The sequence below is a fragment of the Zootoca vivipara genome, chromosome Z (genome assembly GCF_963506605.1).
Source record: "Zootoca vivipara chromosome Z, rZooViv1.1, whole genome shotgun sequence".
Taxonomy (NCBI): domain Eukaryota; kingdom Metazoa; phylum Chordata; class Lepidosauria; order Squamata; family Lacertidae; genus Zootoca; species Zootoca vivipara.
Genome location: NC_083294.1, coordinates 24,239,004 through 24,266,954, shown reverse-complemented (window position 1 = coordinate 24,266,954; position 27,951 = coordinate 24,239,004). Strand labels below are relative to the sequence as shown.

Here is a 27,951-nt window from a genome sequence, read left to right as displayed (position 1 = left end):
TACAGCTCCCAGAAATCATTGGGGAAAGCCGCTACTGTTTAAAGCATCATCATACTGCATTAAATGTATGGTGTGAAGGGAAAAGGCGACAGGTGGTGCCACCTCTTGTCATGGTTGTAAGTAGGAAGTCAGGCAGGTGGAGGCTGGTTGTGTGCAGACTGTGGTTGGTGGGGCAGTGCGCCATTGGCCCAACCTCCACTGGTAAGAAGTAACACTAAAAGGTGCAGCTTTTACATGCCATGATAAACTGGCATAATGTCCTCTCAAATGCACAGGAGGGCCATATTCCTCAAGGCAGTATTTGCTGTGTGACTCCATTCTCTGTCAAGTTGAATGGCATTTTTGCATCTTAGCCTACTGCCAATCCACAGCTGCCATTGCTCAGTGGTGGTGGGGGCACTGCTTTGCATGCAGAAGGTCACACATTAACTTGCTTTTAACTCTGATTTGTGCAAATTTGGTGAAGTAACTAAAGAGAGCCAGTGTGGTATAGTGGTTAAGAGCGGTAGACTCGTAATCTGGGGAACTGGGTTCGTGTCTCTGCTCCTCCACGTGCAGCTGCTGGGTGACCTTGGGCTAGTCACACTTCTTTGAAGTCTCCCAGGCCCAATCACCTCACAGAGTGTTTGTTGTGGGGGAGGAAGGGAAAGGAGAATGTTAGCCGGTTTGAGACTCCTTTGGGTAGTGATAAAGCGGGATATCAAATCCAAACTCTTCTAAAGAAATAATCTGCCACAGCAGATTATACACATACACGCACACATACCTTGTGATTGATATTGAAAGAGGAAAAGTAATTCTAGTACTGGCACATACGGAAAGGCTTAAATCAAATAATACTGTAATCTGTTTTTATGTTATAATAAGCTTAGATGTGTTGTGGTTTTTTGCAATCAAGTGGTATATAAGTTGTGTTAAATAAATAACTAATGTTGTTATTATTCCCATTGGGTCTAAATATTTGTGATGTCACAATTATTTCCTTTATATGAATTGCATTTTTTTCTTATTTTGTTGTTTACAGTTCTGAGCTTCTTTGGGAGGAAGGGTAGGACAGAAATGTAATAAAATACATGTTAAACCATGTCATTAATAGATAATACAAAAGTGTTAGTTTTATTTAATTTCCTCTGAGTCTGCATCCATATTAGTCCTTCTCATCTGAATCCTAAGGAAAGTCACTGAAGATTACAATTGCTTTGACTGTACAGTGGTGCCTCGCTTAACGAATGCCCTGCTTAACGAAATTTCCACTTAACGAAAGGTTTTTTCTAGCGGAGGTTGCCTCGCTAGACGAATTCGTTTTATGAAAAATTCGTCTAGCGAATTGCAGTTTCCCATAGGAATGCATTGAAATTCAATTAATGTGTTCCTATGGGCAAAAAAAAATCCCCCCAAAAATCAATGCATTCCTATGGGATTCGCTAGACGAATTTTTCGTTATAAGAAAAGCCCCGTGGAACGAATTAAATTCGTCCAGCAAGGCACCACTGTACATTGCAATCTGCCCCACCCACCCCAAATGGTGGGGGCAAAGAAGAGAATGGCTATTTCCATTATGCACTCACTTGCCTTACGTAGCTTCCCACAGGCACATGTCTGGCCCAATCAGATTTCAAATGAGCTTTGTTCAATCCAAGTGTTTGGGGTTGGGGGCGGGGTGGAGTGAGCTACAAACTCATTTACCAACTTTCCCCTTGTCCTTTTAGGGTGGCATCAGTTTCAAAGGGGACAGGGGACTTCCTGGTGATCCAGGAATTCCTGGTATTCCTGGTGATCGAGGGCCTCCAGGATCTCCTGGATTTGGCCCACAAGGTCCCCCAGGCCAGAAGGGTATTCAGGGTGTTTCTGGGCGCTCAGGAGCCCCTGGAGGTCCAGGTAAGTTTCTTTGTCTTATTCGACCAAACCACAAAAAGGAATGTTTGCATCATTGGGTCCAACAGGGACCATCCTTGCTAACACCAAAGAAAATGAGCTCTAAAATGATCAATTTCATGAGATGATCTGTTGTTGCCGCGAACTTTTTTTGTAACTCATCATTTAGCTTGTTTAAACCTTGGGGACTTCTTTTAACTTTTGTAGCTGAGTTATCTAAAGATGATGTAAAGGTAGTGTCATCAGGTAAGAGAAAGATCAAAGCTGTCTTCTAAAACAATTACATAAACACTTGTACAAAGCCTTGCTTGGGAATTCTAAGAAACCAAAAGAATCAGTGCAGTTTTGAAATCAGTGGTTAGGATCATTGCAGTTTCAAAAGACTGCCATCTTGTTTAAAAATGGTGTCCAACTGTATTTAAACATTGACAAGAACCTGCTCCTTGATCCACCCTTGGCACCTCCAGTTAAAAGGATACAGTGGCAGATAATGGGACAAACTCTTTTCTGGCTGAGACCCTGGAGTGTCAGTTGCCAGAGTAGACAATAGCAAATAGTCTGACCTAGTATAAACACAACATCCAGGATGCCTCCAGTCTATATGTGCAGCAGAATGAGTTGGTGGGGTTGCCTGGGCCACTTCTGACCGCATGTGAGAAAGACTATAATTTGTCAAAATGCATAACAAAGAAGCAGCTTTCTGAAAGATATTGATGATGGTGATAATGAACATGTACCAGTATGTATTGCCCAATACTACTAGTAGTAATAATGATAATTCTTATTAGTATTATTTACATTTATACACTGCCATTAATTTGGTTCTCTGTGCAGTTTACAACATTTAGAAAATATGGGATACAGTTCAAAGAAAAAAAGCTATAAAAGCAATTGCAAAATCTATAAATCAGCACATAAGCTATCTATATGCAGATGACACAACCTTGATGGCAGAAAGCGAGGAGGAATTAAAGAACCTTTTAATAAGGGTGAAAGAGGAGAGCGCAAAATATGGTCTGAAGCTCAACATCAAAAAAACCAAGATCATGGCCACCGGTCCCATCACCTCCTGGCAAATAGAAGGGGAAGAAATGGAGGCAGTGAGAGATTTTACTTTCTTGGGCTCCTTGATCACTGCAGATAGTGACAGCAGTCACGAAATTAAAAGACGCCTGCTTCTTGGGAGAAAAGCAATGACAAACCTAGACAGCATCTTAAAAAGCAGAGACATCACCTTGCCGACAAAGGTCCGTATAGTTAAAGCTATGGTTTTCCCAGTAGTGATGTATGGAAGTGAGAGCTGGACCATCAAGAAGGCTGATCGCCGAAGAATTGATGCTTTTGAATTATGGTGCTGGAGGAGACTCTTGAGAGTCCCATGGACTGCTAGAAGATCAAACCTATCCATTCTTAAGGAAATCAGCCCTGAGTGCTCCCTGGAAGGACAGATCGTGAAGCTGAGGCTCCAATACTTTGGCCACCTCATGAGAAGAGAAGAATCCTTGGAAAAGACCCTGATGTTGGGAAAGATTGAGGGCACTAGGAGAAGGGGACGACAGAGGACAAGATGGTTGGACAGTGTTCTCGAAGCTACGAACATGAGTTTGACCAAACTGCGGGAGGCAGTGGAAGACAGGAGTGCCTGGCGTGCTATGGTCCATGGGGTCACGAAGAGTCGGACACGACTAAACGACTAAACAACAAACAACAACAAAGCTATCTAAAAGCCAGCAGAAACACAGTAGCATAAAATCAACTTAAAATCAGCATAAAATCTGTAATGGGGAAATAATTTGGTACAATAAGTTAAATACCAGAAATGTATGTCTGTTGTAAATTAAAAGACCTGGGAGAATTTGTGGTGGTGATATGATGTGTAACCTGTAAATGAGACCTAAACATGGAGAAAGATTCAGACCATCGGCAGGGGTAAAATGAACCTAATTCATGCACTGTCAGCATCCATGTGAGTCTGCTAATAATGAAGGAAGGAAGTGCACAGTGGGAAAATGTGGCTCCTTCCCACTCCAGTGTTATCCCAGGCTGGTGCCTGGAGACATCAGTTTGGGAAGTAACATTACAAAGCCTTAAGCAACTTAAGTCCTGTATACTTGAAGGACCGACCACCTGAACTCTTATATTCCAGCTCAATCACTGAGATAACCTGTAGGAACATCACTGGTTGCCCTGTGAGTCAGTGAGGTTGATTTGACATTAACATGAAACTGAGCCTTCATTGTTAATAGCCCAGTCCTGTGGATTGCTCTTCCAATAGATATAAATCAGGTGTTGTTGGTGTCGATTTATAAATGTTTGCTATTATACATCTACCTCTAGGGCCCAAAGGGGAACCTGGACAAACTATCACAGAAGCAGGATCTCCAGGTAACCCTGGCCCCCCAGGCAGAGATGGTGAAGTTGGCCTTCCAGGTAAATAAATTTGTTGATTTTCCAAGTGAAATACTATTATTTACATTTTTTGTAGTGGGTTTTCCTCCCCTAATTCAATTGTTCCTGTTTGCAGGTGATCCTGGCCAGCCAGGGGCACCTGGATTGCCAGGCATCCCAGGCTCAAAAGGGGATCCAGGACTACCTGGTATTGGACTTCCAGGCCCACCAGGACCCAAAGGTTTGTCTCTGTCATATTCTATGATGCCAGGGTGGTGTGCTGGCAAGATTTCCATAGTTAGGTTGTAGAGAGATGGGTTTAAAACCTTGCCCAGCCACAAAGCTCCCTGGGTGACCCTGGACCACTCACTATCTCCCAGCAATAACCTACCTTGTTGTGAGGATTAAAGAGGTCCTGCTACATAGGCCACTCTGAACTCCCCAGAGGAAATTGCTTTTGGACCATAGACATCAGAAAAACCTGATAGCCCCCTGTAGGGTTAAAAAAAATAAAACTGTCTGCTACAGTAGTCATGTGTTTTATTTTTAATGGGTGTGTTTGTATTTTTGTGGAAATTCTGGCCTTTCAGAAAGGAAATGAGAGAAGGTTTAGAAAAGGTTGGGATTTATCTTTATCTGCCCCACAGCAACTTATCTATCCATGTTTTAGATGTAAATAGTTGGTTAATCATATCTGACTGGTTCTGTTTGGAGATAATGGCAGAATCAGGATATGGGAGAGAATCCCATCATATGAAAGGACTGAGCAAGAAGATCCTAAGAGCATAATCTTGGTCCAGCATTGTGTTTATCAGAGTGGCCAATCTGCTGCCCCAATGGGAAGTCTGTAAACAGGCATAAGGGCAATAGTGTTTTCCAGCTGTTCTTCCCCAGTGACTGATACTCAGAGGTATCTTGCCTTATTAATCCATCTGCAATGTCAAAACTTTAGCAGTAAATTTGATTTGAAACAAATTGTGTTAACAAATGGCAAAAACAGAAGCTTGAAGAATGCCTTTTGAAGACGGCTGAAGCTTTGTGGTAGTGAGCTCCAAACCCTCTTCTTTGTTCTTTTAGGATATCCTGGGTTGCCAGGCCTTCCTGGTGTACCAGGAAACCCTGGAAGAGCAGGTCAAGATGGACCTCCTGGGCTTCCTGGATTAGCAGGACAGAAGGTCTGTGAAGAAGGGTTCTCTCCATTTGCTTGGGATGTTATGAAGAACTATTGCATGCAAAAGTGGGGTTGGACTTTTCTGACAGTGCAAGCATGGCCAAACATCCTGGTCCTATAAGTTACATTCATAATGCTTATATGGTCAAGTACTAAAAGATTGTTTGTTTGTTTGTTTGCTCCTGCCCAAGGTATGATAGGGATTGGTTAGAGTCTTCAGTACTGCCTCCAGTTGATGGGAGTTTAAAATTAACTAACAGGCACTTGGGTGCCAAGTGGGAATTTCACAAATGTTAAAGGTGTCCAGCACAAAATCCCTATGCCTCTTTCTCTGTATTTTACTATGCATTACCCGCTCAGGACAGACTACTGTGCTGGCAAATATAATACAGTTCTGTAAAAGAAAAAGTTAAAGCTGTGTGCTTTTTCTTCTTCTTCCCCATAATGGTGAAAGGGGAAAGCACAAAACTTCATTCTGCTGGATCAAAATTCAGATTTGGACCCTGAATAAAATTGGACAGCCTCTGAAGATCAAATAATGCTCTTTCCAAAGTATTGAATTGGGGTCCGAATCAAATCTTGTGGTCAGTGCACACCCCTATTAACCACAGTTCACACAGTGCACACTATTAACCACAGTTTAGAATGTTAAACCAGCAAAGTATGGTTTAGACCTGTTTGTCTGCTTTCCTTTCCCATCTACTCATCTACTCAGCAATCATATTTCTGTTGTTCAGCAATAACCATTAATATAATTTATTAATTTAGACATCATAAAAACCACAATGATAAAAAGTGATGGTTTGGAAATCTCACTTTGAAGCATGGCCTCTAGTTTCTGGATTTTGGGCCAATTGCAAACCATAGTTTGCTAATTCAAACATAATGCGAGAAAGTAGTTAAGCTACATTAATTGTTGCTTGGTGTGATAGCTGAATTATCAGGTCAAATGTATGCTTATACCCCATTTCAGTAGTTACTGTAGTCAAAATGGGTTCACAATAAATATAAAAGCAACAGGAACAAAGCAAGAATGTTCTGAATTATTATTTGACTCTCTTTCTTATGTTGCAGGGGGACCGTGGTTTTGGTGTTCCAGGACCAGCTGGACCACCTGGGCCACCGGGTTTCAAAGGAGCACAAGGTCCCAAAGGGGATTCCGGCTTTCCAGGAACCCCTGGCCTTCCAGGACGTATAGGTTTTGATGGAACTCCAGGGCCTAAAGGTACAGATATTGTTAAGTTTATGCTGCCAGTCAGTGCAGACAATACTGAACTAGATGGGCCAGTGATTAGACTGTATCAGGCAGCATCCTGTGTCCCTGTGTTTATGGAGTGTTGTGCTCATAAGCACTTCTGTCTGGTCTTTGTAGATAGATCAACTCAATGCCATCTGTGGTTAAGTAAGCTTAACCGTGGTTTGACGTGATAGGTGACATGACAAACCTTGGTTTACAGTTCCCTAGCTTACCTGTATTGGAAACAGTGGCTTTTGAAACCATGGGTTGTGCTGCCTATGACTTGGCATGATATCTTAAATTGAGAAACTGTAATTAACTATCAGTGTTCTGCTTCCTTGAGACTGGTCAAAATTACATCTTGAAATGTTTGCAACCTTTTAAAGATTTGATTTGTTGGATTTTTCTTTTCAGGTGACCCGGGGCCACGTGGTCAACCTGGGTTAGCAGGACCTCCGGGGATTCCAGGGATTGGTGGCCAAGGCCCACCTGGAGCTCCAGGGCCTCCAGGACCTGTGGGTCCACCAGGTAGGTCTCACAACAACTGGCCTATAAATGGCATGATCCCAAATCTGACACATCCGAGTAGAAAATGAGGAAACTCAGACTCCCCATCCATTTGACTTCCTTCCATTATTCCCTTCCATATATCCAAAGTAAAATAGCAGCATCTGTCTTCTCAGATTCCTTTCCCCAAACTTTTTTGTTGCACTGAATAAGCTGAAGCGAGCCCTAAAATAATCAATATGCTTATTGCCATTTGGGCTGCTTTAGAATAGCTGGTCCATACTTACATGAAGCAAAATTATCCCACAGAACATTAGTAGTTCCTAAGTGGACTCAAGAGAGGCTTAAACTCTTCATTGTACCAGTGTCGATCTAGAAAGAACTGTTACATTAGATCACAGTCACCTGCTTCCTGACTTCCAGGTGTGAAATTTTTTCAACAAAGCTTTTTGTATTTTATGAGTGAATGAAGAAGATTCTGGGTCCTGATTTTAGGTGAATTCTCAATGCGGGATTCAAATGATGGTGTGCCCTTAACATATAAATTATTATAGTAAAACTCCTGTCCACAGAAAGCTAGCAGGTAATGGGGAAAACCATTCTAGCTTGGCCTTCTCCCTAACCTACTAGATTTCTATGCAGACTTTTTAAAAAAGGAACACTCCATCCTGTAACTATCACAACTACAGTCTGAAGTCGCACTGTCTAAACATAGGCTGAACCACAGTGAAGTGAGTGAAAGAGGGTGTTTAAAAGACTTATAAGCATTACCCTTCTACTTAGAGGGCAATTGACAAGTGTCCTGAATGAATTTTAAGTCCTGATATATGGAGTGTCATCACAAGGACATTGGGTTGCAGTCAACGTAACTTCTACTCAGAGTACACATAAGCTAGTCATGGGCATTAATTTCATTGGGTCTACTCTGACTAGGACTAGCATCTGATACAAGCCATTGTTACTGTGGCACAAAATCAGACTGCAGACTCAGTGATCTGGGAGTAAGCCCCATTGAACTCAGTGGGACTAACTTCTGAGTACATATCTTCAAGCAGAGGTTGGGCAGCTAAGTTGTTGTTGATGTCCTTGTGCTCATTTCCCTGCACTGAGCAGGAGGTTGAACAATATAAGATTACAAAGTTCTCACCAACTCCATGAATCTATGGCAGAGCTTTTCAAACTTTTCATGATGGTGACACACTTTTTAGACATTCATCATTTTGTGACACAGTAATTCAGCTTTGCTAGCAAACTGGAGGTTAAACTAACCCATTTCCAGTCCCAGGAGGAGCTCAGGGAGCTTTCGTGTGTCACAACACAGAGTTTGGAAGCTCTGATCTATGGCCATATCCACACTATACTTTTTAAGTATTGTTATACCACTTTACGAGTCATGACTTCCCCCAAGAACTGTAGTTAGGAGACTTGTTAGGAGACCCCTTTCCTCTTGAAGAGCTACAATTCCCATGGGATGGGGGGTTAATTATTAAACTACCCTGGGAGCTATTGCTCTGTGAGGGGAATAGGGGTCTCCTGACAACTCTCAGTACCCATAACAAACTACATTTCCCATGGTTCTTTGGGGAAAGCCATGGCTATTAAAGTGGAATAAATGTCTGGAACTGATGTTGTCATAAATGTATGGTGCTCATGCTGTCATTCCACTATCAGTCTCTAACTGTACCTTGAGACAGGTGAAATTATTGGCCCACATCAAATTTCTGCCTACCGTGGGCATAATTTGCTTCACCTTTATGGTGTATATAGATTATCCTTCCCCTCTTCTGTATGTATAGTTAACTCACATTTAGAAATGTTTTTAATGTCTATGACATGTATATTAGATATGCTTATATTTAAGTTTGTTTCACAAACGTGTAATCTATTGTAAGGTGAAAACATTGTTTCTCCCCCTATGATTTCCCTGAGTTGGAATTCTGTTTGTCCTGTCAGGATTATCTCAGGGGGTGTTGCAGGGCCACACTGCTGGGTTTATGGACACCTCCTGAGGCAGCCTGCATGGGCCTTGCATCCGAACAGGCCCTGAATCTGCACTGCAATAAACCACAATTAAAATGTTTGTTGTTGTTCTTAAGTAAAATAAAATATGAGCCTCACTTTTAGCTACAAACTGCTTTAAGTACATGTTTTGGTCCTTGTGGCACACACCTTCTTAGCTGTGTTGCATGACCGCTCATCCACCTCATGTTGATTTTAGAGATTGCTTACACCAATATTGTGCAAAAACATGAGCTGAAATATGCATTTCAAGAAAATCCATGCCTTGGGGTCTAAGTGTTCTGCATGATCACAACATTATTGCAAAACAGCCATTCCAGCATCGCATTCTTAATTGCTTTCATTTAAAAGGGGAGGGGAACCCCCATAAATGTCTAGCATTCATGGCAGAGGAGAGATGAAACTAAAAAGGCCTAGGTAGCACCTGCAAAGGGTTCCGTTACAGTGGATAATGTCTTGAGGAACCTAGAATTGCTGCACAGTAGACTTCCTTTCACTTTTGAGAGATCATTAGGTAGCTGAGCTGCAGGCAGTCTTGGCAGGGTATTTGGCCTCATAGGCCAAGGATAAAAGGCCTCTGAATCTGGGACACAGGTAAATCTGGCCTGCATTAGGACCAGAGATGACATAATGGGAAAACAATATTTTAAGGCCCAAGGGTGAGGAATCCAAACCACCTGCCCCGCACCTTGTATGTGACATCAGGTGTGGGGGCGATAGTGATGCAGTTGGGCTGCCTCTTTGTGGAGCCAATCTCTGCAGAAAGTAGGGTTGAATTCCTGCAGAAGGTATATGTCCTGCAGAATTCCTGCAGAAAGGTATATGTTGAACTCCTTGCATGGTTACCATTTCCACTCATTTCCACCCCAGCCCCATGGACCAACTTTGATAGACAGGCAGGACCACTCACCTGTCAATCACCTGGTGTCATTTTGCGATCAGGAGATAGGCATATAGGTGATCCAGTCCTCCTGCCAAAGTTAGCCTGCAGGAAGGGAGGAGATAAAGATCTGTCTCATTGGGCAGAAAAGGTTCTCCACACCTGTTCTAAGCATTGGCTAAATCCCTGAAGTGAAGCAGAACATTTGGGAAGGATTCTGCCAGAAATCAGCCATTGAGGAAGGCCAGTTTCCACTGGCAAGAAGCGAATAGAAAGCACATGGCAGCAAGAAAATTTCCGGAGTTCCCCGACAAGAGGGACTGATTGCTAAATCATTCTGGGAATAGTAGCCTTTGAGGGAAAGAAACATCTCCCTCCTATGGATTCAAACTACAAGAAAGAAGATTCCACCTAAACATTAGGAAGAACTTCCTGACAGTAAGAGCTGTTCGACAGTGGAATTTGCTGCCAAGGAGTGTGGTGGAGTCTTCCTTCTTTGGAGGTCTTTAAGCAGAGGCTTGACAGGCATATGTCAAGAATGCTTTGATGGTGTTTCCTGCTTGGCAGGGGATTGGACTGGATGGCCCTTGTGGTCTCTTCCAACTCTTTGATTCTATGATTCTAACAGCTCTCAGCAACCTTTACATTCCCTGGATTCCTTGGAGGAAGCCATGACTGATAAAGTGGTAGTAGTGTAAATGTGAGGTGCAGATGTGACCCTAGTAACTAACCCCCTCTCTGGGGACCTCTTCAAGAAATCAAATCAAAAAGAATTTGACTAGTTCCATTGACTATAGTATTTAGAATTACTGAATCATGGCCTTGAGTGATTACATCGTTAAGAAGCACTCCAGTGTTTGGTCTCAGGGAATGGATCCCTAAAGAGCTGTCCCGATTCCTTGTCCCATTTTAATATCCTCTCCACATGACATGCCGTAGCTTCTCAGGTGAATATCTGCATGTAACACTGCTTTGAATGAACATGTATTCACGCATTGCTTGGGCTCCCATACCACCTGTTTGCCAGGCGCTGAGTTTTGCCCATCATATAATTCAGGGAGAGAGAGCCTAGAGCTCCCCAGATTTAGTGTTGGACTACAGTTCCCATGAGCCCTAGCCAGTATGGCCAAGAATAATGGGAGTTGTAGACCAACACCTGCAGGGCCACAGGTTCTTCCACCCTTGATGATGAATTTTTGCTCTACAAGCATTTGTTTTCCTTCGCATGCCCATTCTACCTGCTTTTCTCAAAACATATTTATGGTTCATTTTTCATTCTCCCATACTACTGTAACTAACAGCTGCTCTTGTTAGCCTGATGGAATGCTGTGCATGACTAGAGCTTGCACTAACAAATCAGCATTTAACTATCTTTGTTTGTTGTGTTTACTTTGCTGTGATGTCATGTTCTTTTGTGTTTTCTCCATATAGCCTTAACGTTAGGTTCGAATAATGTTAAAACAATCTTTGTTGCAACGAAACTTGAGACAGTCTCCTTGGTTCACGTTTTCCTTTGTGTGCATCACCATTTATTCAATTCCCACCCACCCCCCTCTGTTGAAGAACAAAATCATTCTTGCAAATTAGCACATTGCAATATCTGTGGTATCACTTTGGAAAGAAGAAAAGCCAGAATGTATAGATGTTAGGATTTTATTCCATTATATAAATGAATCAAAAGCTTGCCTTTTCACTGGAGTTTTTCTATATTAAAAATATGTTGCCTTTCTCACATGTGGTAGTTACCACCCATTGGAAAACGTTTCAATCAAGTCTGCTCAAAGTCTAGTCTCTTTGGTGTTGACATTGCATAGCCTGGCATTGTGCTTGGGGACATGCTCTATAGTCCACAACCCATTTACTCTATGGTTGTTCTGTCCAGTTGGCGAGTTGTGGATTGCAACCTTTTGTATAGGGTTTGTTTGGTTTTCTTGGTCTAACACCGATGTGCTTCCTTTTGTATCCTAACCCTAATGGCATTCTCGCAACCCCCTTACTGCTTCCTGTGCCTCAACCTCCTGATGAGTTCTTACTGTGCTGGGTTTGCACCTTCTCAGGTTCATCAGGTACTGTGGTTTCCTTCAAGCTTTTTTCTTCTCCCCTTAAATATTATTTTTCTTACCTTTTTTTGTTTAGAATAGCAGCTCTTGTTGCTATTGGTAAATAATAATGATAAGAAAAATAATGGAGCACAGAAACAAACATAATATGTTTTAAATTAAAGTTGCTCATCTTTCTTTCAATTACTTGAAAGTTTTTCAGTGTGCATAGCAGTTTCCTTCTTGAGGCATTATTTGTTGTTGTTGTTATTTTTATTTTATTTAAGGTGGACTTATATACTAACCTTTACCATACTTATCTCACGGTGGTTTTCAGTACAAATTAAAACAAAACAGCAATAACATATATATACACACACAATTAAAGTCAATGAACGAATAGTTGAATATCAAATAAAACATTCTTTACAATATTTAAAGCATCCATCCAACACTTACAATGCAAACCATGAAAATGCATGAGACAAAAATGGCTTAACCTGGCACCTAAAAATAACCCAGTAAGAAAAAACTGCCTCTTGATCCATCAGTCATAAAAGGAGAGTTGCTTGGTGAAGTGTGGGATGCAAATTTTTCAAATAAATAAATAATAAAATTAGAATAATCTCTGTTCACTTAGAGTGAGATTGCAACAGTTTGTTTAGATCTAGTGTCTTGAATTCCTGATTTCTAAATTCCTGATTGTGTGTTTGTTAACTTTTGATTTTATTTAAGACGGGTTTTTTATTTTTAAAAGTATGCTAAAAATGGGGGGGGTTGTCTTATACACGGATAGTGCAGAGGGGGCTGCAGCCACAAGCAAGAGATTGTCAGTGGTGATTGGGCGGGTGATTGTTGGCTGCGGCAAGAGCTGCTGTTGGATTGGGTGACCCCCCCCAAAAAAAAAGCTCAACAACTCTGGGCAATCTTCCCACATTATCTTAATTTGGAGTCTCCCAAAATAAGGGGCGTCTTATACACGAAAAAATACGGTATATTTATATTTTGATTCCTTTTTTACTTTAAAAAAACTTTTTTAACTTGGACAGTTTTAATTTATATTTTATACTCTTTGTAAACTGCTTTGTGGTTTTATTTACAAGTAATCAGTTTGCACATTTTGTTAAATAAAACAAATAAAAATGATACCTAGAGTCCTAGCCCTTGTTTTTATCACAGACCTAGTTAGCTGTAGGTTATGTTGAATGAAGGCAACAAGTCAACTCTATATTGCAATATAATCATATTGTGATATAAAGATATGTATATGACGAAGTTTGCAACAATTCCCCTGCTTCTGTTGCCAATACAAATTGATCTGCAGTACCTTTTGGAAATTGTTTCTTGCTGAAGGATTGTTTTCCAACCATATTTGCCTAGGATTACAGGGCATACCAGGTGAAAAAGGAGATCCTGGTTCACCAGGATTTGACATTCCCGGTCCTCCAGGAGATAGGGGCAGTCAAGGATTTCCTGGATCACCCGGTCTCCCAGGGCCTCCAGGTTCACCTGGGCCACTTGGACGAGATGGACTTCCAGGAATTCCAGGTAAATCGTTTTATACTATCAACTGCCTAGTGTAGACACTGTTTGCATCTATGTGGAGCTTTACTTGTAGAAAATAACAATTCCATATGAATTAGTGTGCTTTAAAGAGATGGCTTGATGTGTAGGAAGCAAGTAAATGCTTGTGTAAAACCAAACTATCAAAACCTAGTTCACTGGTGAAGAACTGGGAACATTTCAAGCTTTCGCTGTCTGATAGCCTAAACCAGAGATAAATTCAGTTTCAGGGCCTCATGATTACAGAAGTCATGTGCAGCCGGTCTAGTTCATAGATCAGGGGTAGCCAACCTAAGGCCCTTGGGCCACATGTGGTCCACAGGGGTCGTTTAACCAGCTCATGAGCCGCCCCTGAACCGAGCCGCCCGCTTGGCAAGTCCCTGCACACTGCGCTAAACCAGCGTAGTGTGGGGACTCACTTCTGCAGTGCCAGAAAGCACGTCTGTGCATGCTCAGACACCGGAAATCACGGCCATGCGTGTGCAATCTGGCCCACAGACGGATCTCCACAGGAGTGTACTGGCCCAGGTGAGGTAAACCTTGCCGACCCCTGTCATAGATGAACAGTTGGACAATAAGACAACTGTCATGATCAGTCAATTAATGGTGCAACAGATTTTTTTATTCTTTTTTTGTTGCAAATGATTGTTTTGCTAGACGAATGCCCTGTAAGATGAATTTTTCGCTTAATGAATTCGCTTAAGACGAATTTGTTTTGTGAAAAATTCATTTACGGTAGTGAATCGCAGTTTCCCATAGGAATGTATTGGATTTCAATTAATGCGTTCCTATGGGCAAAAAAATTCAATGCATTCCTATGGGATTCACTAGACAAATTTTTCGTTTTATGAATTAACCCGTAGAATGAATTAAATTCGTCTAGCGAGGCACCACTGTACATACTTCCAGTGGTGGGGCTTGTGGTGGGATGAAGCTCTCCTCTGGCACTGCTGCTCCTTACTTGGACAGGAATAGGGAAAATACAATTATAAGGTTGGGGGTGCAGTGCTGAGAGCATTAAGTTAGTGTTGACAGTTGTGCCACCAGTTCAGCTGCTCAGCCCCAACCTCACCCCATTGAGTGCTTCCATGGGTGGCAGGTGACTACTTAGCAAAGCACTCTCCCTTCACTCTATAAAGAGGGAATTCCTCTTCTGCAGTGGTGCCTGTTTCAATGCATGCATGTGGCATCTATAAGTGGAGAGAGGTGCTTTTTTCTTCCTCCAAATCTGTTTATGCATACACAAACTTGTAATTTGAACTGCTCCAACTAAACTCCAGTATATGGATTCTGTTTGCTTTTCTGAACTTGTGAAAAGTTGCACATTTAGGAGCCAAGTCCTAGGAGCTTTCATCTTCTAGAGTTACTCTGTAGATGAAGACATTGTGGATGCTTGCAGGAGTGAATGGCTTTCGGATTGAAATAGATGGCTTTAGTGCACTAGACTGATCTGATTCACCAGTTTAATCTTATAGGAAAGAAAGCAGTGGGGGTTTTTTTGGGGGGGGGATGTTTTTGCTCAGAATAAAACTGGTAATTCCATGCATCCAGGTAACAAAGGCGATATGGGAGTGATGGGTGCACCTGGTCCCCAAGGTTCCCCTGGAACCTCAGGCAGGAATGGCCTTCCTGGCCTGAAAGGTAAGAGCTCCTTTACCTTACTGTTGTTTTACTTTTTTATAGCCAAAGAAGTGAAGTTGTATTGGAATGTGGAACTGGTCATTTATAGATTCTGGAAGTTCAAGTGTACTTCCTGTTTAACACACGTAGATAAGAGGAGGGCATTTGATTTCTGTCTCCCTCTGCACATTATTTGGTTATAGTGTTGGCAACCTATCTGTCTAATACCGTACTTTTAGCACCTCATAGCCTGAATTTCTTTGTGTGATAAGAGTATTAGACTAAGACCAGGGCAGACTTGAGTTCAAATCCCCAGTGAGCCATGGGGCTTATTGGTCGATTTTGGCCCATACCTCGCTCACATGGTTCTGGTGAAAGCAAAATGGGTAGGGTAGCAGTGATCATTTATGCCAGAGGGGGGAACTCTGGCCCATGGGCCTAAATAGACCCACTAAAGCTCTGGATTTGGCCCCTAAGGCTGTATTGGTTAAACCAAGCCCACCTATAGTCACTAAGTGCAAAGATCAAAGTTCAATCTTTTTTCTGCCAAAGATCAAGCAGTGGGTTTATCTCCAATCTTAGTGCTCTGGGACTAAGCCTTAAAATATGAATAACCTGACATTAGATGGTTGGCAATTTGGTGGCCCCACCCACTTGTTAAAAAATAGTCCATGAACAGTGTCAGTTCTGGATCTGAGGTTGCTCACCTCCAATTTATACCACTCCAAGCACTTTGGAGGAAGTACAGAACAATAAAATATCATTTTAGTCAATGTATCTTTTGGTTTCTTGGTGTTATACCAAATGCTTTGACCATGCAAAGGGTGTCAAGGTACATCACCACCTGTTTCACAATGTTTTGCAATGTAGACTGAAAAAATGACGAATACTCTCTTGTTTGGACACTGCTTAGGCAATGATGGATTACCAGGCCAGCCTGGTCGTCCAGGACCAGCAGGGCAAAAAGGCAGCAAAGGTGAGACAGGCCTGCGTGGACTTCCAGGAACAATTGATCCAGCGCAGCTGGGCTCTAAAGGAGAAAAAGGAGAACCAGGATCTCCTGGTGAGATAATTATGTTTCTTGTGTTGCTTCCTGTTGTAATACTGTTCGGTACCATTCAGCTCTTTTCAGACCTAGGGACGTTCCCCATGCCCCAATCCTTGCAACAATTCGGTTTAATTTCTGGCTGCATCAATCCTTCCTTTCTTTCTTCCGTCCTTCTTTTTGCTCTGCAATCTTTTTCACTGGAAAAGCACATCCACAAGTTCAGCTGTGGAGATAATCACATGATATATGTGAGTGAATATGCACCTCTGGATTTGTGGTCCATGTGCAGTGGCCCTAAGCTTGGATTATTAGATGATGCTGTTGGAACTGTTAACATATTTCTGTTTGTGTAGCTAAAGATAAATAAAATTCTGTCTCTTTTCCTGAAGGTATTCCCGGTTTAACAGGGCAGAAGGGCTACCCAGGCACCCCAGGTGACGCAGGGACTCCTGGACTAGTTGGACAGCCAGGGATACCTGGACTACCAGGTAAGGAAGATGGCTTGTGTAAATGTGCATGTGCTGTGTGACCACAAGATCATCAATGAAGAAAATGCACACCAAAAAATCGTGTTGGCTTCAAACCATTTTACAGATGTTGGCTTGACTGACTTACATCTGTACATCTTGCTGAAGTTTGAGTTCCATTCTCCTGCTCTGCTAAAGCGCTGAGAACTAGATTCATGTTGACCTATTGAGAAATTGGATGTTGGTTATTTATCAGTAACTAAGGAATATGAGGAAAGCAAAGGTCTATAAAATCATGTGTAGCATAAAGAATTTGAATAGGGAAAAGTTTTTGTCCCTCTCTCATAACCAGGGGTCAGCAAACTTTTTCAGCAGGGGGCCAGTCCACTATCCCTCAGACCTTGTGGGGGGCCAGACTATATTTTGAAAAAAAATATATGAACGAATTCCTATGCCCCACAAATAACCCAGAGATGCATTTTAAATAAAAGGACACATTCTACTCATGTAAAAACACCAGGCAGGCTGCACAAATAACCCAGAGATGCATTTTAAATAAAAGGACACATTCTACTCATGTAAAAACATGCGGATTCCCGGACTGTCCGCAGGGCGGATTTAGAAGGCGATTGGGTCGCATCCGGTGCCCGGGCCTTAGTTTGGAGACCCCTGCTCATAACACTAAAACTTGAGGACATTCAATGAAGCTGAATGTTGGAAGATTCAGGATAGATAAAAGAAAGTGCTTATTCATACAGTGCATATGGAACTCACTCCCACAAAAGGTAGTGATGGCGACCAACTTGGACGGCTTTAAAAGAGGATTGGATCAATTCATGGTGAATCAGGCTGTCAGTGGCTACTAGTCAATTCCACAGTCAGAGGCAGTAATGCTTCTGAATACCAGTTGCTAGAAACTCCAGTGGTGGGGAGTGCTCTTTTGCTTGTATCCTCCTTGCAGGTTCCCCACAAGCATCTAGTTGGCCACAGTGAGAACAAAATGGGCTGTTAGCCTCACCCAGCAGGCTTTTATTGCATTTTTATGCTAAGTTAAAACCATGCAAGCAATTAATTATTCAACCAACCAGACTGTATATTGTTAGAAGCATCATAGCCCACCCTGCTAAGCCTATGCTAATCATGACGTTCCACAGTCCTTAGTTTTAAGTCCTATGATTAACAATATAATCCCAGGATCTTAGGCTGATATACCAATATCCTCCAACATTTTGCAGCTGAAAATTGGGATATGCATAACATGCATTAACACCCTAGTTCTTATCGCTACTACAGAGCGGGAAGGAAGGCAGGTTCCTATTTTCCTTTTAAAATGTCCCCATTATTACACATTGTCGACAGCTCCACTGCACATCTGTTTGCTGTATTTAAACTCCTTGCCTTCTGCTTATTTAAAAGCCAAGCTCAATACAGCTAGGGTGGGTGCTCCACAGCTTATTAGCAGTTCAAAGTATATCATGATAGTTGCAGTTTGTGAAATGGCAGGCTGTGCATGGTGACTTAAGAGTTCACATGCAATGCATTTTCTTCTAATGTGCAATAGAGAGAAAATGCAACCCCTCCCTGCATGGAGATTGCACTCTGAAGAGGGTGATAAATCATGAAAAAACATCAGCTCTAGGTAATCATTCTAAGAAAATATTAACAAGGCATCTATCAAAGACCAAAACCATTTTAAGAAATGGACTAGAAAACAGGAACTGTCGTTGATACACAGTTGTAATGTAGATACACATACAAATACATGGCTTCTCAATTACACATCCAGGGCACTTTCTTGCAGCATTTTATTGTGGACTCAGACTGCTCACCCATGCATGTTTCTTACAGTGTCCATACAACTTCCTTAACAAAGTATTATTTCATTCACACACAAAAACCAGTTTAAGATGGATTTCCACTTTAAGCCTCAGTTAAGACAAAAGTTTTATCTCCAATTCAGGTGCTCGGTTATCATAGCAAACATGAGAAGATATTGTTTGCTGTCAATTCCTGCTGATAATGGTCACTGTATGTATTTGAGCTTTGCATTAAAAAATCACAGTATTCACAGCGTTTGGTCCCTGCCGTTCACAATTTATCAGAAACACTTAATTCATCTGATGAAGTGGGTTCTAGTCTATGGAAACTTATGCCACAATAAATGTATTAGACTCTTTTTGTGTGTCTTTGATGGGGGAAATGATTTTCCTAGAAGCAACCTGATTATGATGATTGTGCCTTCTCTAGGCCCGAAGGGAGACTCGGGATTTCCTGGGCCACCAGGACCAACTGGACCTCCTGGACAGAAAGGTGCCAGTGGTGAAATGGGACTTCCAGGTAGTTTTTTAAAGCATTTTCCTTCCTGGGTTGTTTAGCTGTTTGTTGGGCAGTAGGGGGGGGGTTAAACTGCAATTCTAAAACATGTCCAGGGATTAAGCCTCATTAGATACTTTATTTGCTCCTGAGTTAACATGCGTACATTTGACTGATTCGTTAATTAAATACCATACTCTAAGGAACTTAGGACAACTTTGGACAGAGCAGCAAAAACACCAATATTGGCAAAACATAGAGCAACTCTTATTTATTTTCTAGGGTCCTTTATTTCTGCAATTTTCAAAAGAAGTATCTTCTATTGTGGTTGCAAACCCTGCTTATAGCATACACACCTCTTCAATTTTAAAGATATTTAATCTGGATAGGTAGTTTGCAAACTGAGCCCTTTAGAAGCCATTGCAAAACTTTCTTTTTAATATTTTGGGCAGGTCCTCCAGGCCAAAAAGGTTTCCAAGGCATAGCAGGGCGTCCTGGCCAGCCTGGGTCTCCTGGGTTTCCTGGGCTGAAGGGAGACAAGGGTGATCCAGGCCTATCAGACATCGGTATTCCAGGGCCCCCTGGCCCTAAGGTATGTTGTCAAAATGTTTTTTCAGATTAAGAGCACTATTTGTAATGTACAAGGGCAGGACTCCAGTGCCCTACCCAACTCTTTGCCTCTGACCATCTCTGGCAGAAGTGAAACAGATTTTGAAAAATGAACAAATGTAGGGGAAAGGTTTGCTTGCTATCATAATGGATTCCTGTTGCATCATAGGATTATTGTGGGCATAATCCAGTAAACATTGAAAATGGTGTGACTCAAGCATACTTTCAGGGAGGTTGCTGGCTACCCTCGAGCAACGATACTCCAAAACATCTTGTCTTTAATACTTTTATTGTGAAAGTTATTTACAGTGCAAGAGCTTCATGAAAACATGTCTACTCAGTACTATCAGATTCTCCCAATGGCGCTTTTTGGCTCCTCCCCCAGCAGAGTAGTTTGGGGACCCCAAATCTCCGCCCCCTGCATGTGCGAGCCGCTGATTGCCTTAGTTCCAGGGTGAATTTGAAAGGACGCCCCTCTGCTGTTTCCCCGCTAGAACTCTCTGCTGGCCCCTCCTTCCTTGCTGGTATCACAGGCTGCAGGTAGTGCTCTGGGATGCTGCCTGAGCCCGGCCCCGCTACGCTCATTTCCTCCTTCCTGTCTCCTGTCCCTCCACTGTTGTCAGAGCCGTTCGAAGAGCTGGATTTGATGAGGGGTGGCTGTCCCCTGTAAGCCCACCCCCTTATACATACCAATACTGATGTGCACTTGCTTACCTCTATTAGAAAAAATTAAGAACCTAACAAGAGTCCTGCTGGCCTATCTAGTCAAAATCCTTTTCTCAAAGTCACCAACCAGATACCTGTTGGAAGCCCAAAAGCAGGACCTGAGCTAAAAACTACTTGTGATTCCCAGCAACTAGCATTCAAAGGCACCCTTCCACTGACAATGGATGTAGGACATAGTCATTGTGGCTAGTAGCCATTCATTGTCTTACCATCCATGAATTTATCTAATCCTCTCTTAAAGTTGGAATCCATCACTACTACTTGTAGGATGAAATTTCCAGGGCTCTGGTGCATAAAAGAACTTCCTATCCCATTCAGCAGATAATACAACTCTTTTTTTCTGCTCACGAAAGAGCCTTTTCTTTGCTGTGGGAACACCCTGCACATGCATGCACACACGCATCTTTGCGTGTGCACATCTGAGACCCTATGTTTCCATCAGGGCTTTTGGATCACATGCACTGCATGCAAAAATAACATCGAATCAAACACCAGAGGGAAAGCTGTGTAGGTCTGTTGCCAAGAAAGAGTCTTGTGACATCTGAAAGAGTAAACATTTTATTGTGGCAGAAATTTGCATGGATTAAAGCCCAATTCATCAGGAGGATGAAGTGAAGCTTTTTAGTTCCAAGGAAGCTAAATGTCAGAAGATTCAGGGCAGACAAAAAGAAGTACTTCTTCACATAGCTCATAGTTAAACTAGAATTTGCTCCCACAAGAGGCAGTGGTGGCCACCAGCTTGGATGCTTTTAAAAGAGGATTAGGCAAATTCATACAGGATAAACCTATAAATGGCTAGTCGTCATGAAGGCTCATTTATCTGCTGTTTCAGAGGCAGCATGCTTCTCAATACTAGCTGCTGGGGGTTATGTGTAGGAAAGTGCTATTGAGCACATCGTGTGGATAGGTATCTTGTTGGCCATGGTGAGAACAGGATCCTGGACTAGATACATCTTCGGTCTGATCCAGCTGGACTCTTCCTATGGTATTAGGGGTGGTCATCTGTTGGCATGTGTAACATACATGGGGAGAGAAGGGAGGGAGTGAAAGCCATGGAGCCTGAAGGCCTTGCAACAGATGGTGTGCAATAACTCTCTGACATCCCTACACATCTGTCTTGAATACTTTTGCTTAGAAATATCACAGGGTGTGCCACTTGCATATTTTTTTTTCTCTTTGGCCCCATTCCTAACACTATCTCACCCTTCATTCTCCATGTATGTTTGTACATTTGCCAACTTAGGACAATACTGCATTGCATCAGATGAAGTTGGTTATGGCCCATGAAACATAACACAATTTATTTTTTGAAATCTTCATTGCAATTTTAAATATAGAAAAGTCTAAGAAAAGATAACAGTGCAATAGCTAGCATTAGCCATACTCTGTGTAGACCAGGGGTCCCAAAGTGGGTGGTATTGCCCCCTGGGGACAATGGGATTACCAAAGGGGCAAGGGGGGCAGCAGGGTTGCTGGCGGTGCAAATGACTGTCAGACTTTCAAAAGCTGGTATCATTTGATCAATTTGAATTAATTATACTAGTTTTATTTGAATTTTGAATAAATGTGCAATTAATAGTTACTGTTCTGAATTATATTGTGCTATTATCCTCCTTATTAGGTCATGCAATCTGCTATTCTGAATAACGCTTTTTATAGGGTAGAGGGGACTGGGGATTTTAGAATACTTCAAGATGTCAGTAAGAGAGATGGAAAACTGATATAAAGCCCCTTTTCACTTTATGGCTTCCCCACCATCTACAATATAGGATATTCTACAATTTATATAAACACACCATGCTTTCTACCCAAGATTGGGTGCCACAGTGGGTTATGAGTCCTGCATTAAAATGGAGTGTGGATCGTTCAAGTCAGCCAGCTATGCCTTCTATCAGCACACTCCATCCCCCATGCCCGCTAAGCATAGTCCACTTTCTGTAAACCTTGGAATTTCCTCAAGCCTGCTGATGCCTCCTCCTTGTGCAGCTGTCCCTAACCTTTTGCCCTCCAGAGGTTTTAGTCTAACTCCCATCATCTCTAACCATTGGCCATGCTGGCCGAGGCTGATGGGACTTGTAAGTCCAACAGCATCTGCAGGGCACCAGGCTAGGAAGAAGACTGCTCTTTGACATGTTGATGATGACATATAAGTGCCCACACTTGGAGAATGAGTTCACTTTTGGGATACAGTAAAAAGAACTGAGAGTGGGGAAATATGAAGTTCTTCTGATGAAATTGGCTGCTGGAATGGCGCAGGGAGGCCTGGGAAGGGTACCTCCTTGTATTCCAACTCTTACTAGTCCTGAAATTGTTACAATACTCTTAGGCCACATTCACATTACACATTTAAAAAAACACTTGTGACCCTACTTTAAAGAGGCAGGGTTTTCCCCAAATAATTATGGAAAGTATAGTTTGTTAAGTACTTAGAGTTGCTAGGAGAAACCCCCTAGAGTTGCTAGGAGAAATCACTTTCTCAGAGTGATTTAATGACCGATTGTTCTTCTCAATGACCTCTGGGAATAGTGGTTCTGCACCCTTGACAAACTTCAGCTCCCATAGTTCTTTGGGAGAAGCCATGATTGTTTAAAATGGTATCATACTGCTTCAGGTGGCTCTGTGGGTTAAACCACTGAGCCTAGGGCTTGCTGATCAGAAGGTCAGTGGTTCGAATCCCTGTGGCGGGGTGAGCTCCCGTTGCTTGGTCCCAGCTCCTGCCAACCTAGCAGTTCGAAAGCACATCAAAATGCAAGTAGATAAATAGGAACCGCTACAGCGGGAAGGTAAACAGCGTTTCCGTGTGCTGCTCTGGTTCACCAGAAGTGGCTTTGTCATGCTGGCCACATGACCTGGAAACTATACGCCGGCTCCCTTGGCCAATAATGCGAGATGAGCGCGCAACCCCAGAGTCGGTCATGACTGGACCTAATGGTCAGGGGTCCCTTTACCTTTACCTTTACTGCTTCAGATGCATGGTGTGAATGTGGCCTTAGTTGTGTTTGCCTCAGTCAAGCATAAACCCTTCCTCCTTTTTCCCCCTAGGGTGACCCTGGTTTGCCTGGATATACAGGTAGTCCTGGCAACAAAGGTTCTCCTGGCAATCCTGGGCTACCTGGTTTAGCAGGCAGTCCAGGTACAAAAGGTGATGCCGGCCTCCCTGGATTCCCAGGTAATTAATTTCCATTGAATTTCACTGTTATTTCTTCTGTTTTTCCTCCATGGTTCGCACACTTCAGCTCCTGGAACAAGTAGGGTTTTTTCCCCTCCCTTATTATGCATATATAAAATTTATATATAACATTTAAAAGAAAAACTGTAAAGATCGATTGACGTCAGTTCAATCCAATGAAATGAAACTGGGTAAAAGAATTAAATGATACTAATAATAATAAATAATTTTTGATACAAATGAATAACCCAAGCCCTTTTTTAACTGTTTCACTTTTTTAACACTATTCAGCAGATGCGGTTGGAAATACATGGAGTGTTTATGTTCGGTTATTGCTGTAATTAGTGCCAAAATATTTGCGTACCTGATAACTCTTGATTGCATTCAGGCATGGATTAAGGATCTGTGGGTTCTAAGGCTGATAGATGGGAAGGCCGAAGGTAGTATATACTGTGTATTAAAGTAGATAAATCATAAACTCATAAAATGATCTGAAATTAACAAAGCTGTTCAAATCAAAGAAAAAGTATTTGAACAATAAATCATTGTCTCCACTGATTTCCCCTTTCCCTCACTTTGACTGTGGCAAAGACAAGAGTGGTGTCATTCCTCTGTGGGGCTCATGGTGGCAGACTTGCATAATAGATTTTTCTTCCTTTATTTTCACAACAGCCTTGGAAGGAAGATAGGCAAAGTGGAGAACAAGGGCCCAAAGGACACCAGTTGACATTGTTGTTGAAATGGGAAACTGAAGGGCCTAATGAAATTTGAGAGCCTAAGGCTATAACCTTCTGGTTAATCCGGCCCTGTTTATGCTTCCCTTTTTATTGGCGTGTATACACTGTCGACATCATAAAACAAATAGGAGTGTTATTAAGGCCCCATAGACAAAAGCAGAAATGCCTTTTCCTTTTCCTTTTCCTTTACATCTTTGCTCTTGTAAAGAAAAATACATAAAATCAAAAGCACATTTTAACATCACATTGGTTTGCCCCTTTTTCCATGCCTGAATTGCATTTTATGCACCAGATACTACAGTTTCCATCCTACTTTGCTGTTTGTATTTTTAAATTGTGCTGCTGTTATCTATGGCTCTATGTGGTTAGTTACAAAAGAATGTTTCTTTATTGTTGTTGTTGTTGTTGTTGTGCTTTGTTGTGAAAGCTGCTTTGGACAGGCTTCACCTGGAGAAGCAACATAGCTGTATTTGAAAAGACGAGGATTGCATAAACTCTGTTTTCACAGGTACACCAGGTATTCCAGGACCAAAAGGTATTGATGGACCCCCAGGTAATCCAGGTGTTCCAGGGTCACCTGGGCCTCCAGGTATGTGTTGAAAGGTGTAACATTTCTTAATCTTTTCGTTTGTTGTTTGTTTGACCCACTTGAGTCATCTTGACATTGAACTTTTGATCTAATGCAGGGGGGACGAACACAGTGCCCTCCAAATGCAGTTGGACTTCTGCTTCCAGCAACATCTCAAGGGCACCCCAATCTAGTGCATTTTTATTAATTACAAAGAAAAGTATTGTTACATATTCCCCACTACCTTGAGTGTTGAGAAGATGCAGGGGCAAAGCTTACCTGTTTTTGAACCACGAACATTCCTTTAAAGGCAGCAATTGTGTGCTGGCATTCCCTTTTCCTGGTTTTCCCTTTTCCTGAATGCAAATGCAGGTGACAGGTAGTTAGTATACCTTACCTGTAAATGATTTGGAATATGGATTCAGTGTTTTGAGAATAAATCCCAATTTTTATTCCACAGATAAAGCCAGTGGCTTTGATTTCTCTCCGTCTCTTAGTAGATAATAGATTGTGGGTGGCGCTATGGTCTAAACCACTGAGCCTCCCGGGCTTGCCAATTAGAAGGTCAGCGGTTTGAATCCTTGCGATGGAATGAGCTCCCGTTGCTCTGTCCCAGCTCCTGCCAACCTAGCAATTCAAAAGAATGCCAGTGCAAGTAGATAAATAGGTACCACTGTGGTGGGAAGGTAAACAGTGTTTTCGTGCACTCTGGCGCTCGTCACGGTACCCTGTTGCACCAGAAGCTGTTTAGTCATGCTGGCCACATGACCCGGAAAGCTGCCTGTCAACAAACGCCAGCTGAAAGCGAGATGAGCGCTGCAACCCCATAGTCTCCTTTGACTGGATTTAAATGTCCAGGGTCCTTTACCTTTAAAAGAAAATAGATTGATACTGCTCATACAAACTGATGTCATGGGTTAAAACATTTAAGTGCAACTTGATGCTGAGTTTCATTTGTCAAATAGAGCTATTTAACCATTTAAATTTCTCCCTGATAAATGCATTATTATGATCACAATATATCCTACCAAGAGAGAACCTGTCTTTGTGGCAATGAACCTATAGAAGATTGTGACCATTGTTTGTGGATTTCATGCACCAGAAAAAAAAATGTGTGGGAGGAAGAAAGATGTGAACCATTCAGTCATTTTGAGATATTTAATGCTCACAATAAAATAATAATAATGTTGATATTTCTTTACTAATTTTATACTCATTAGAGAGTTTAGATATTCAATAAGAGCAGATTTGAAGGCATAGAAATACAAGCTTTTTAGTACAGTAGTTTCAGAGCTTAAGCTGGAAACAGAAATGATTTTTCCCCCTGTTCCATTATGTTCTGGGTTCCTTCTGCCTCATGCTCAAAGGCTGCTGCCTTCTGGTTTAAATTGGAGAATTTCTAAAATCGATATTTTAACTGGCATGTGCAGTTTGCTACAGTTTTCAGCTTGTGTCTTTTTCTCTTTTTTAACAGATTACCGAGGCATACTTGACCATGTGCACAGGGATTGAATTGCAGAACACAAAGAAATTATGATACAATTGTGTGATCATATCAGGATTCCTTTGTGTGCTGCTATTTAACCAAGCTTTGATGTTTTTTGTGCTTTGAATTGGTGGCATCAGCAATCTTTATCAAAAGTGAAAGGAGGTGGGGAGATCAGTTTGAATACTGTGTCACCACAGTTTACGAAGCTTGTTGACAAATTGGGATATAGCCAGAGAATGGTGACAAAAACGTGAGGGGCCTGGAGACCAAATCCATGAGGAAAAGGTTGAAGGAGCTGAATACGTTTAGTCTGGACAAGAGCCCAATCAATGGGCTGTATCCAATGACCCATTGAAGTGGATGGACATGATTCTTAATGCTGGTCATTAACCATAATAATAAAGATTTTTTATTTGGACATAACAAGCTGAAATAGACATGAAGAGTTCCTGGTGGTCCAAGCTGTTTAACCGGGGGAGATGTGGACAGTGATGGACCCACTTTTGTTACAGACTTCTTCTTCTTTTTTGGCATATAAGTTTTTAAATGCCTTAGGTTTAGCTTTTAATGCCTTAGCTTTGGGTTTTTCAAAATGAGCACAGTTGGGTTTTTGTGCATAGTGAAGACGATGGAACTCGCTGCCGCAGGAAGTAGTGATGGCCACCAACATAGATGGCTTTAAAAGAGGATCTGACAAATTCATGGCCGAACAAGGCTATCAGTGGCTACTTGCTACCTTGGCTATGCTCTGCCTCCACAGGCCGAGGGAGAAATGCTTCTGAATGCCAGTTGCTGGAATCCATAAGAGGGGGAAGTGCTATTGTGTTTGTATCCTGCCTGCAGAGTCCCCACAGACATCTGGTGGGCCACTGCCAGGAAAGGATACTGGACTGGATGGACCACTGGACTGATCCAGCAGGCCATGCCTATGTCCTCATTATTTTGGTAGCTGTTCAGAATGCATCTATAGGTCATAAAATGAGGACCAGTAATGAAATCCAATATTTGTAATACACTCTTTCTACTATTTTTAGGTGACATTGGCCACCCTGGCCCTCCCGGCCTTGTAGGGGAGAAAGGACAGCCTGGACGAGATGGCATTCCTGGACCAGCAGGACAGAAAGGCGAACCAGGTCAGCACCTTCCATCTCTTACAATGTTTTCTCTTCTCTTGAGGTGGCAGTTCTACCAGAGATGCACTCATTGGTTTAAAGTGTTTGCCTCTAGCAGCAAGTACTGCATTCACAGATCTATAACTAACCTGTCTATGGCGATTGTGTATTTTAGGTCAACCAGGTTTTGGACGCCCCGGACCTCCTGGACTCCCAGGACTCTCAGGCAAAGTTTATTTTTCTTCATTCATGAAAGAGAGGGATCATAGCTCAGTGGCAGGACATATGCTTTGCAGAAGGTCCCAGGTTCAATCATGGATTTCTCCAGTTAAAAAGTGATCGGGCAGCAAAGACCTCTGCTTGGGAATCTGGAGAACCATTACTATTCCAAAGAAATGATTCTTAATAACATGG

General features: G+C 42.1%; 1 protein-coding gene across 2 annotated transcripts in view; it reads left to right on the top strand.

Annotated features, from left to right (window-relative positions):
- COL4A5 (collagen type IV alpha 5 chain) overlaps positions 1-27,951 on the top strand; it is a 132,622-nt gene that overhangs the window by 80,684 nt on the left and 23,987 nt on the right. For both annotated transcript variants that reach the window (XR_009557011.1, XM_035101939.2), the window contains exons 25-40: positions 1,710-1,878; positions 4,213-4,305; positions 4,400-4,504; positions 5,341-5,438; positions 6,509-6,659; positions 7,086-7,199; positions 13,497-13,664; positions 15,231-15,320; positions 16,213-16,362; positions 16,737-16,835; positions 19,062-19,151; positions 19,580-19,719; positions 23,505-23,631; positions 24,877-24,957; positions 27,460-27,558; positions 27,713-27,763. Coding sequence is in view for 1 of the 2 variants with exons in the window: in XM_035101939.2 (XP_034957830.1) it covers positions 1,710-1,878; positions 4,213-4,305; positions 4,400-4,504; positions 5,341-5,438; positions 6,509-6,659; positions 7,086-7,199; positions 13,497-13,664; positions 15,231-15,320; positions 16,213-16,362; positions 16,737-16,835; positions 19,062-19,151; positions 19,580-19,719; positions 23,505-23,631; positions 24,877-24,957; positions 27,460-27,558; positions 27,713-27,763 (1,825 nt within the window). In the remaining variant the exon portion in view is untranslated. The remainder of the gene's footprint in view (positions 1-1,709; positions 1,879-4,212; positions 4,306-4,399; positions 4,505-5,340; positions 5,439-6,508; positions 6,660-7,085; positions 7,200-13,496; positions 13,665-15,230; positions 15,321-16,212; positions 16,363-16,736; positions 16,836-19,061; positions 19,152-19,579; positions 19,720-23,504; positions 23,632-24,876; positions 24,958-27,459; positions 27,559-27,712; positions 27,764-27,951) is intronic.